Below are 12,049 nucleotides of genomic sequence, written 5' to 3'. Positions count from 1 at the left end.
AAACCACCTTCAAAATGTCGTTGCAAAATCCTATTTCCTTTGCTGTCCAGATTTTTCTAAATGAGAACGGATCCAAATTGAATATGCCAGAAGGCTCAGGGGATGCTTAAGGCTTGGTCAAACCATGGGATTCAAAAGTGAAATTTCAATGCAGTTTTAATGAATTGATTGATTAATTAATGAGTATGCTGGACGTTGGTATGTTAGTGAGATTTAATTTCCTCTTTAATGACTTAAATGACTTTGTATTGATCAAAACAATATGCAATGATAAACAAAACGCCAGGAAGACTTATTTCATTTCATTTCATTTCAATCTTTATTTTTCGAACAGATTAAAAAAACAAAAAACAAATAACAAATAAAAAATAACAAATGTGAAAAACAGAATACCGTATTGTTAAAATACAGTATTTATCCACATTCACAATCATATTTATATATTCAACAAAAAAAGTCTTCATATTAATAATAATAATAATAATAATTAAAAAAAAAAATCATATGTGTCCGAAAGGGAGTAGGAGGAAGCAAATGCTTATTAATTCCCACCCCTTACTTGATCAATGATTGTCCTTTAAGTCATTATGCAAGTTATTCCTACTTACATTTACATTTATACATACATATACAATAATCTCTCATTTCTTATCAAGCAGTAGAGAGAAAATAGAGAGAAGCTTTATGGTGGCTTGTGGAAAACTAGCGTGTTAGCTCGCCTGCTACAACAGCTCACTTTTGGCCTGTTGAGTATTTACTAATCCACCAAATTTCTGACCCCACCTTTTGCTTTTTTTCTGATTACCATTTAATACTATTCATTAATTGACACACTCTAAATTTGAGAAAGTAAGACATGTGAAGTATTCTACAGTCTTGCAAGACCTTGGAAAACAGAAAGAAATACACAAACATGTTCAATGGCAGGTTCAAAAGTGAATACCTGCAGATAAGAGAGGGACAGAATGGAGTGCTCGAATTATTTTCTTGCTACCGTGGCAAATGGGTAATTCTTTCATCAAGTGAGGAAACATTTAAAATGAAATGTAAGAGGTTTTGTTTTCATAGCCCTTTTCATGCAATCTAAGCTTTTTTTTTTACGAAAGCTATTTTAATACAACACTGTGATGAATTGACCAATCCATGAACATTTCATGTGTATTTTAAGTGTCATGGGGTGAAATAACTATGCAGCATATTTAGAACATTTGTGACTTTATGAAAAGGTATTTTTAAGAAACGTCAACTATACAGTTTTCATGTATACAGACAATTTTGTCTTGCTCAGTTACTGTCTTTGGCCCAAAAGCAGAGCTCCAGAAAAGGTCTGGTTAACAGCAGAGTTCATTCAAATCAGTCAGAGACCAAGATAAGGTGAGCTGGGCCAGAGTCTCACGGTGGAGCAGAGCAGGGCGGCCGGCTGGGAAACAGAATGACAAGGTGTTGAGATGCTAGCCAGACAAGATGATAATGAACCGTAAACCTAAATAAACCTTTTGTTTACCCAAGGCAATAATGTAAAGTTGGCATACTGAAAAAGTGGCAAAGAAGACTGCCACGTAGAGCTGGAGTCTATATAATGTTGAGGATTGATGAGCAGAGGTGTGCAGGTTGATTAGCATCAGGAGTGGAACAGAGGGCGACGCCCAGACAAACAGAGAGAGGGAGAACAAACAGAGGTCACAGGGTAAAACAGCTGAAATATAAGGAATTAAGGACAGGCTAAACTTATTTCAGACAAGGACTTTGCATGATTGACTTTGTATTTGTAGTAGAAGTATGGTATTTACTCTTGAGGAATTGCTTGATTGTTAATTTTGTGTTTGGCTTAATTATGGTTGAATGGACGATCATTTTAGTCTTTTTACTTCTGTACTTTTTTATTTGGGTTAGGGTTAGGTTGATGAGGTTGTTTGTTTATGTGGTCCCCAGGAAGAATAGCAAATGCAACAAGGCAACAAGACAACACATGATCATTTATGTTTAGTATTGGCTTTACAGGACACACACACACACAGTCAGGAATACACTTTCTGCTCTCGTTCATTTACACTATCTGTCTCTTTATAGATTTTACTCAACCAGATGACTGGGCTTTTCCTCTCTCAGTTACACCACTCAGATTTGGCCACACTATCCCTGAGCCACTCATATCATTGCTGGTAAACTCTAAAACTGTTTTTACCTGGCACTTTCTTGATTTCCTCTTACATTTTAAATCTATTAATTTAGGTTTACATAACATTTTCCTGAAAAAGCACTCCAGTGTAGTAACGATAATATTTGATATGAATATGCACAAGACAGCACAATGCAGTTAGTGATTTGTTGTTGCACATTGCAGGTACAAGTCAGAATATACTAGATATAATAATGTTAATCTATCAGATGCAGATGAAGTTGAGTTGTTCATTGCAGTCCCAGTTCTCCCACAGTCCCCCTTTGGTTAAAGCTCCACAGCGTTTATATATTGGACACTGGTGGTCCTGGTCTCCTTGGGGCCAGGCCTCGTACTGCAGAGGGTCTCCATTCACCCACAGCCAGCGGTCCCCCAGGTAGCGCAGGCCGATCCACACCCGCTCACTTTGAACTTTCAGGGCCTCTTTCAAAGCCAGAAGGAGCTCGGTCTCATCGAGCAGGCTGGTAAGGTCAGACTGATTTTCTCTGCAGTGCTCCAGAGCTTTTTCCCACGTCTTCTTCACCTCCACTACGGTAATATTGATGCAGTAAAAAGCGTTCTTTGTTGTTTCTGCTTCATCATTCCATTCTCTGTTTTCATTAAAGACATGTACAGAATTCTCGATGTTACAATAATTATCTGGTTGTCCCTGGCCCCAGTTTTGGAATGTCATGTGTCCTCCTCCGGACCACTTCCAGCCAGTACGGTTGTTAAGATCTCGATGTAGACCAATCCATGCTTTGGGATTGCTTCCACTTGCAGCTTTTCGAAGCCTGTCGACACCACTCTGGCTTCTAACATAGGAAAGATCAGTGTACTGTTTTCTACAGTAATTCTGAGCATCGCTCCATATCATCTCCTCGGGGACAAAAATGTGTTTTCCTGTATCCCCCTCAACAGCTGTACAAAGAACAAGTAAGAGGATGGTTCTCTCCATTTCTGCTCTGTAGATCGAACTGCAAGTGTCTTCTCCGCTGTGTCTTCTCTACAATGGTATCCCTTACGTGTCAAGTTGGTTTGAGGACACAACTTTGCATGTGCTTTGATTTGTTTACCAAAGCAAAGTATTTCCGTGGTGGACCCAGCACCTGGCAGGAAAAACAAATACCTTACACCAACAATAACATAACAGTTTGAATCAGATACAGAACTGTGTAGATACTTTGGCGAAGGGCAAAATGAATTGATTGATTAATTAATGAGTATGCTGGACGTTGGTAAGATGTTAGTGAGATTTAATTTCTTCTTTAATGACTTATATGACTTTGTATTGATCAAAACAATATGCAATGATAAACAAAACGCCAGGAAGACTTATCAAGCAGTAGAGAGAAAATAGAGAGAAGCTTTATGGTGGCTTGTGGAAAACTAGCGTTTTAGCTCGCCTGCTACAACAGCTCACTTTTGGCCTGTTGAGTATTTACTAATCCACCAAATGTCTGACCCCACCTTTTGCTTTTTTTCTGATTACCATTTAATACTATTCATTCATTGACACACTCTAAATTTGAGAAAGTAAGACATGTGAAGTTTTCTACAGTCTTGCAAGACCTTGGAAAACAGAAAGAAATACACAAACATGTTCAATGGCAGGTTCAAAAGTGAATACCTGCAGATAAGAGAGGGACAGAATGGAGTGCTCGAATTATTTTCTTGCTACCATGACAAATGGGTAATTCTTTCATCAAGTGAGGAAACATTTAAAATGAAATGTAAGAGGTTTTGTTTTCATAGCCCTTTTCATGCAATCTAAGCTTTTTTTTTACGAAAGCTATTTTAATACAACACTGTGATGAATTGACCAATCCATGAACATTTCATGTGTATTTTAAGTGTCATGGGGTGAAATAGCTATGCAGCATATTTAGAACATTTGTGACTTTATGAAAAGGTATTTTTAAGAAACGTCAACTATACAGTTTTCATGTATACAGACAATTTTGTCTTGCTCAGTTACTGTCTTTGGCCCAAAAGCAGAGCTCCAGAAAAGGTCTGGTTAACAGCAGAGTTCATTCAAATCAGTCAGAGACCAAGATAAGGTGAGCTGGGCCAGAGTCTCACGGTGGAGCAGAGCAGGGCGGCCGGCTGGGAAACAGAATGACAAGGTGTTGAGGTGCTAGCCAGACAAGATGATAATGAACCGTAAACCTAAATAAACCTTTTGTTTACCCAAGGCAATAATGTAAAGTTGGCATACTGAAAAAGTGGCAAAGAAGACTGCCACGTAGAGCTGGAGTCTATATAATGTTGAGGATTGATGAGCAGAGGTGTGCAGGTTGATTAGCATCAGGAGTGGAACAGAGGGCGACGCCCAGACAAACAGAGAGAGGGAGAACAAACAGAGGTCACAGGGTAAAACAGCTGAAATATAAGGAATTAAGGACAGGTTAAACTTATTTCAGACAAGGACTTTGCATGATTGACTTTGTATTTGTAGTAGAAGTACGGTATTTACTCTTGAGGAATTGCTTGATTGTTAATTTTGTGTTTGGCTTAATTATGGTTGAATGGACGATCATTTTAGTCTTTTTACTTCTGTACTTTTTTATTTGGGTTAGGGTTAGGTTGATGAGGTTGTTTGTTTATGTGGTCCCCAGGAAGAATAACAAATGCAACAAGGCAACAAGACAACACATGATCATTTATGTTTAGTATTGGCTTTACAGGACACACACACACACAGTCAAGAATACACGTTCTGCTCTCGTTCATTTACACTATCTGTCTCTTTATAGATTTTACTCAACCAGATGACTGGGCTTTTCCTCTCTCAGTTACACCACTCAGATTTGGCCACACTATCCCTGAGCCACTCATATCATTGCTGGTAAACTCTAAAACTGTTTTTACCTGGCACTTTCTTGATTTCCTCTGACATTTTAAATCTATTATTTTAGGTTTACATAACATTTTCCTGAAAAAGCACTCCAGTGTAGTAACGATAATATTTGATATGAATATGCACAAGACAGCACAATGCAGTTAGTGATTTGTTGTTGCACATTGCAGGTACAAGTCAGAATATACTAGATATAATAATGTTAATCTATCAGATGCAGATGAAGTTGAGTTGTTCATTGCAGTCCCAGTTCTCCCACAGTCCCCCTTTGGTTAAAGCTCCACAGCGTTTATATATTGGACACTGGTGGTCCTGGTCTCCTTGGGGCCAGGCCTCGTACTGCAGAGGGTCTCCATTCACCCACAGCCAGCGGTCCCCCAGGTAGCGCAGGCCGATCCACACCCGCTCAGCTCGAACTTTCAGGGCCTCTTTCCAAGCCAGAAGGTGCTCGGTCTCATCGAGCAGGCTGGTAAGGTCAGACTCATTTTCTCTGCAGTGCTCCAGAGCTTTTTCCCACGTCTTCTTCATCTCCACTACGTTAATATTGATGCAGTAAAAAACTTTCTTTGTTGTTTCTGCATCATCATTCCATTCTCCGTTTTCATTAAAGACATGTACAGAGGACTCGATGTTACAATAATTATCTGGTTGTCCCTGGCCCCAGTTTTGGAAGGTCATGTGTCCTCCTCCGGACCACTTCCAGCCAGTACGGTTGTTAAGATCTCGATGTAGACCAGGGGTGGGCAATTATTTTTTCCATGGGGCCACATCAGAAACTGAAAATATTGTGGAGGGCCGGGCCAAAAGGCTGAACTCAATTCTGCATAATATTAATTGTATTTCTTTATAAAAAGCAGTAAATAGCATTGTTTTGACAAGCTGGTAAGAGTATATGTTATAGTTAAGCAATGAAAAAGTGAGGTTGCCTTACAAAAAAATGTCATTTATTAAATCAAATTTCCCAAAACAATGGTAAACAAAATGAACGTTTTTCACCATTTGTGACTCATATTAGTGAACATTTTCAGTCACATTCACTCAAACACATTTTGAGTTTCATTTACTGTTGGAAAGAGGTTCTTAGCATTCTAAAGACATCACAATATTGTCTTTGTACTCCAAATATTAAGCAAGATACATCATATTGAACTGTCACTAAACATCACTGAACTGTGATTTTGAGAAAAAGGCTTCCAAAGAAAGTGTCCCAGTTCACTGCTAGTTGGTGCCTTTACATGCCAACATTTGTAGTCTAACCACCTCATTTGGTGTTTTTAAGTTCTCTTTTCTTGTTCAGTGAGAGAAATCTAGTCTCTGCTGGGCTTTAACGAGTGCATCAAAGTCAGGTTGAATGTCTGAGGTGGAGATGCGAAGCACAGCTGACAGATGATCATCAGTGAGAGAGGATCGATATCTGGATTTCGTAAACTTCATAATTGAAAATGTTTGTTCACATATGTATGCGTGTCCATGCACTCGTTTACCTCCGTGAACAGATCGCTCCCTGTCGTCGTCCCTTTCATCGACCGCATTGCTGCCAGCTCCTCCGTAATCTTGAAGTCCGGTGTTATCCCGCGGACGAATACGAGTAACTGGGCTGTGTCGCGGACATCACAGCTCTCGTCCAAAGCCAAGGAGAAAAAGTCGTAACTTGCCACTTCACGTTGCAGCTGAAGCTCCAGATTCCCCGCAATGTCCTCGATCCTTCTAGTCACGGTTCGCCTGGACAGCGGGACTTGCTCAAATGCGGCTTTTTTTTCAGGGCATATTAGTGCTGCAGAGTCCACCAAGCACTCTTTGACAAACTCCCCCTCCGAGAACGGCTTACTGTTTTTAGCAATTTTGTGGGATATCACAAAGCTGGTCATGGTTGCTGCATCACTGGATGTGTGAAGCTTGGTAAAAAAGCCTTGCTGCTTTTGCAGCTTAGCTAGCAAAGCTTCCGATGTCCGCGCCCTTTCAGCGTCAGTCAAGTTTTTATATTTCTCCGCGTGTTTCGTCTCGTAATGTCGACTCACATTGTACTCCTTAAACACGGCGATCTGCTCCCCGCAAACTAAACACACGGTTTTACCTCCGACTTCAGTAAATAAATACTTAGCAGTCCAATTTTTGTTGAAAACCCTGCATTCAGCATCTACCTTTCTTTTTTTAGCGGACATTTTTTTGAGGGCTAAAGTCGTCTTGTGACAAGGATCCAATAATGTGCACGTCTTGATATACGTATTGCGTCATTATGCACGTGAATAAAAAACAACTTCAAAATAAAAGCAATGCAGCTTTAGTCCATGCATGAGGTAAAGTTAGAAAATATGTTTATTTTGTAATTTCCAATTAGCCTTACACGGGCCGGTCAGAGTCAACCAAAGGGCCGTATGTGGCCCGGGGGCCGTACGATGCCCAGGTCTGATGTAGACCAATCCATCCTTGGGGATTGCTTCCACTTGCAGCTTTTCGAAGCCTGTCGACACCACTCTGGCTTCTAACCAGAGTTGGGTGTAACGCGTTACTGTAATAATATTACTTTTGTCGGTAACAGAGTAGTGTAACGCGTTACTTTTATAATTCAGTAATCACACTAGAGTTACTAACATTGCCCCGACACGCGTTACTTCGTTACTTTTATAAAATCAGTCATAATCACACTGACAGACAAGAGGGGTTTCCGCCGCAGGTTTATATGTACGTAATCTGCGCGACTTGCGCGTCCACATCTCCACATGCAGTGCTGCATAAACATGGCAGAGTCAGCGATAACTTTCGAGGGGTGGAGGTATGCCCATTATTTTGAGTTCGTCCGAAGAATAGACAGGAATGTGACGGTGAGGTGCAAACTGTGTCCAGGCCAGAAGCTGTAATCCACTGCTGTAAACACCACGTCAAACCTCAACAAACACCTGCAAAGAACACATGCTAAGGTGAAGCTAATAGCTAAGGACCCCCGAACCCAGAGTGAGGATGTTGTGAGTGCACCGCCGCCGACTCCGAAGCAGCAAAAATGACCGGTAACCAAAGCAGAGATGGACAGGCTTGTAGCATCCTTCATAGTAGAGGAAATGTTGCCCATTTGCACAGTGGAATCACCATCGCATCGTTCAGAGATATACTGCGCAAATTACAGATAGCAGGAGACAGAGGACAGCCATGGTCAGAGCTATCTGGATCAGTCTTATGCGACAATGGAAACTGAACTAAAGAGAACATTTGAAAACTTTAGCAATCTGTGTGATCTGCCTGTAGGGAGGGGCGGGCCGGCCCTGCGAGTAAAGTAACGAGTAAAGTAACGAGTAAAGTAACGAGTTACTTTATGTAGAGAGTAACGAAGTAGTGTAATATATTACTTTTTAAAAAAAGTAATATGTAATATGTAATATATTACTTTTTTTTAGTAACGACCCCATCTCTGCTTCTAACATAGGAAAGATCAGTGTACTGTTCTCTACAGTAAAACTGAGCATCGCTCCATATCATCTCCTCGGGGACAAAAATGTGTTTTCCTGTATCCCCCTCAACAGCTGTACAAAGAACAAGTAAGAGGATGGTTATCTCCATTTCTGCTCTGTAGATCGAACTGCAAGTGTCTTCTCCGCTGTGTCTTCTCTACAATGGTATCCCTTACATGTCAAGTTGGTTTGAGGACACAACTTTGCATGTGCTTTGATTTGTTTACCAAAGCAAAGTATTTCCGTGGTGGACCCAGCACCTGGCAGGAAAAACAAATACCTTACACCAACAATAACATAACAGTTTGAATCAGATACAGAACTGTGTAGATACTTTGGCGAAGGGCAAAATGAATTGATTGATTAATTAATGAGTATGCTGGACGTTGGTAAGATGTTAGTGAGATTTAATTTCCTCTTTAATGACTTATATGACTTTGTATTGATCAAAACAATATGCAATGATAAACAAAACGCCAGGAAGACTTATCAAGCAGTAGAGAGAACATAGAGAGAAGCTTTATGGTGGCTTGTGGAAAACTAGCGTGTTAGCTCTCCTGCTACAACAGCTCACTTTTGGCCTGTTGAGTATTTACTAATCCACCAAATGTCTGACCCCACCTTTTGCTTTTTTTCTGATTACCATTTAATACTATTCATTAATTGACACACTCTAAATTTGAGAAAGTAAGACATGTGAAGTATTCTACAGTCTTGCAAGACCTTGGAAAACAGAAAGAAATACACAAACATGTTCAATGGCAGGTTCAAAAGTGAATACCTGCAGATAAGAGAGGGACAGAATGGAGTGCTCGAATTATTTTCTTGCTACCGTGGCAAATGGGTAATTCTTCCATCAAGTGAGGAAACATTTAAAATGAAATTTAAGAGGTTTTGTTTTCATAGCCCTTTTCATGCAATCTAAGCTTTTTTTTTACGAAAGCTATTTTAATACAACACTGTGATGAATTGACCAATCCATGAACATTTCATGTGTATTTTAAGTGTCATGGGGTGAAATAGCTATGCAGCATATTTAGAACATTTGTGACTTTATGAAAAGGTATTTTTAAGAAACGTCAACTATACAGTTTTCATGTATACAGACAATTTTGTCTTGCTCAGTTACTGTCTTTGGCCCAAAAGCAGAGCTCCAGAAAAGGTCTGGTTAACAGCAGAGTTCATTCAAATCAGTCAGAGACCAAGATAAGGTGAGCTGGGCCAGAGTCTCACGGTGGAGCAGAGCAGGGCGGCCGGCTGGGAAACAGAATGACAAGGTGTTGAGATGCTAGCCAGACAAGATGATAATGAACCGCATACTGAAAAAGTGGCAAAGAAGACTGCCACGTAGAGCCGGAGTCTATATAATGTTGAGGATTGATGAGCAGAGGTGTGCAGGTTGATTAGCATCAGGAGTGGAACAGAGGGCGACGCCCAGACAAACAGAGAGAGGGAGAACAAACAGAGGTCACAGGGTAAAACAGTTGAAATATAAGGAATTAAGGACAGGCTAAACTTATTTCAGACAAGGACTTTGCATGATTGACTTTGTATTTGTAGTAGAAGTATGGTATTTACTCTTGAGGAATTGCTTAATTGTTAATTTTGTGTTTGGCTTAAAGGTGGGGTAGGTAATTTTGGAGAAACCAGCTCGAGTGCGCTAGATTTGAAAATACACAGCCGGAAAAAATCTGCCACTTCCTTACAGAGCCCCTCCTCCAACACACACGAACGCGCACATGACCAATGAGGGCACGAGATAAGTTTGTGCACAGATGGAAGGCTGACAGGCAGGTAGGCCATCCAGTTATTTTAGCCGGCGGCTAAAATGATTGGTCGTGCTTTTTACAGTACTACAGCTTCCACAGATGATTTTTTTTATGGATTGTTTGTCAAAGCACTTAAGATATTCATTGCTATCGGGATGTTAAGAGCATTCCATGGAATATAACAAAAAGTGTATCTCGAGCCGGTTTCTCAAACTTATCTACCCCACCTTTAATTATGGTTGAATGGACGATCATTTTAGTCTTTTTACTTCTGTACTTTTTTATTTGGGTTAGGGTTAGGTTGATGAGGTTGTTTGTTTATGTGGTCCCCAGGAAGAATAACAAATGCAACAAGGCAACAAGACAACACATGATCATTTATGTTTAGTATTGGCTTTACAGGACACACACACACACAGTCAGGAATACACTTTCTGCTCTCGTTCATTTACACTATCTGTCTCTTTATAGATTTTACTCAACCAGATGACTGGGCTTTTCCTCTCTCAGTTACACCACTCAGATTTGGCCACACTATCCCTGAGCCACTCATATCATTGCTGGTAAACTCTAAAACTGTTTTTACCTGGCACTTTCTTGATTTCCTCTGACATTTTAAATCTATTATTTTAGGTTTACATAACATTTTCCTGAAAAAGCACTCCAGTGTAGTAACGATAATATTTGATATGAATATGCACAAGACAGCACAATGCAGTTAGTGATTTGTTGTTGCACATTGCAGGTACAAGTCAGAATATACTAGATATAATAATGTTAATCTATCAGATGCAGATGAAGTTGAGTTGTTCATTGCAGTCCCAGTTCTCCCACAGTCCCCCTTTGGTTAAAGCTCCACAGCGTTTATATATTGGACACTGGTGGTCCTGGTCTCCTTGGGGCCAGGCCTCGTACTGCAGAGGGTCTCCATTCACCCACAGCCAGCGGTCCCCCAGGTAGCGCAAGCCGATCCACACCCGCTCACTTTGAACTTTCAGGGCCTCTTTCAAAGCCAGAAGGTGCTCGGTCTCATCGAGCAGGCTGGTAAGGTCAGACTGATTTTCTCTGCAGTGCTCCAGAGCTTTTTCCCACGTCTTCTTCACCTCTACTATGGTAATATTGATGCAGTAAAAAACGTTCTTTTTTGTTTCTGTAACATCATTCCATTCTCCGTTTTCATTGACACGTACAGAATTCTGGATGTTATGACAATTATTTGGTTGTCCCTGGCGCCAGTTTTGGAATGTCATGTGTCCTCCTCCGGACCACTTCCAGCGAGTACGGTTGTTAAGATCTCGATGTAGACCAATCCATCCTTTGAGATTGCTTCCACTTGCAGCTTTTCGAAGCCTGTCGACACCACTCTGGCTTCTAACATAGGAAAGATCAGTGTACTGTTTTCTACAGTAATTCTGAGCTTCGCTCCATATCATCTCCTCGTGGACAAAAATGTGTTTTCCTGTATCCCCCTCAACAGCTGTACAAAGAACAAGTAAGAGGATGGTTCTCTCCATTTCTGCTCTGTAGATCGAACTGCAAGTGTCTTCTCCGCTGTGTCTTCTCTACAATGGTATCCCTTACATGTCAAGTTGGTTTGAGGACACAACTTTGCATGTGCTTTGATTTGTTTACCAAAGCAAAGTATTTCCGTGGTGGACCCAGCACCTGGCAGGAAAAACAAATACCTTACACCAACAATAATATAACTAACACATCTAACCTTTAAGTGATTGATTCCTATTAATCCAAAACTCATTCTCTTTTAGCTCAGTTTTGGTCTATGCCATTGAATAAAAGGTCTGACTCAGTGTTCTTTGCT

The 12,049-nt window shown here is 40.4% G+C and overlaps 1 protein-coding gene across 1 annotated transcript; it reads right to left on the bottom strand.

Annotated features, from left to right (window-relative positions):
- Nucleotides 1–5,228: 5,228 nt before the first annotated feature.
- On the bottom strand, nt 5,229–5,546 carry LOC117481922 (snaclec 5-like). Its single transcript, XM_034129859.1, has one exon. The coding sequence runs from the start codon at nt 5,544–5,546 to the stop codon at nt 5,229–5,231; it is 318 nt and encodes a 105-aa protein (XP_033985750.1).
- Between the last annotated feature and the right edge of the window lie 6,503 nt (nt 5,547–12,049).

This window comes from Trematomus bernacchii, unplaced genomic scaffold, assembly GCF_902827165.1.
Source record: "Trematomus bernacchii unplaced genomic scaffold, fTreBer1.1, whole genome shotgun sequence".
NCBI classification, from domain to species: domain Eukaryota; kingdom Metazoa; phylum Chordata; class Actinopteri; order Perciformes; family Nototheniidae; genus Trematomus; species Trematomus bernacchii.
Note: the sequence above shows the minus strand (reverse complement) of the source record. Positions and strands in the feature narration are given on the sequence as shown.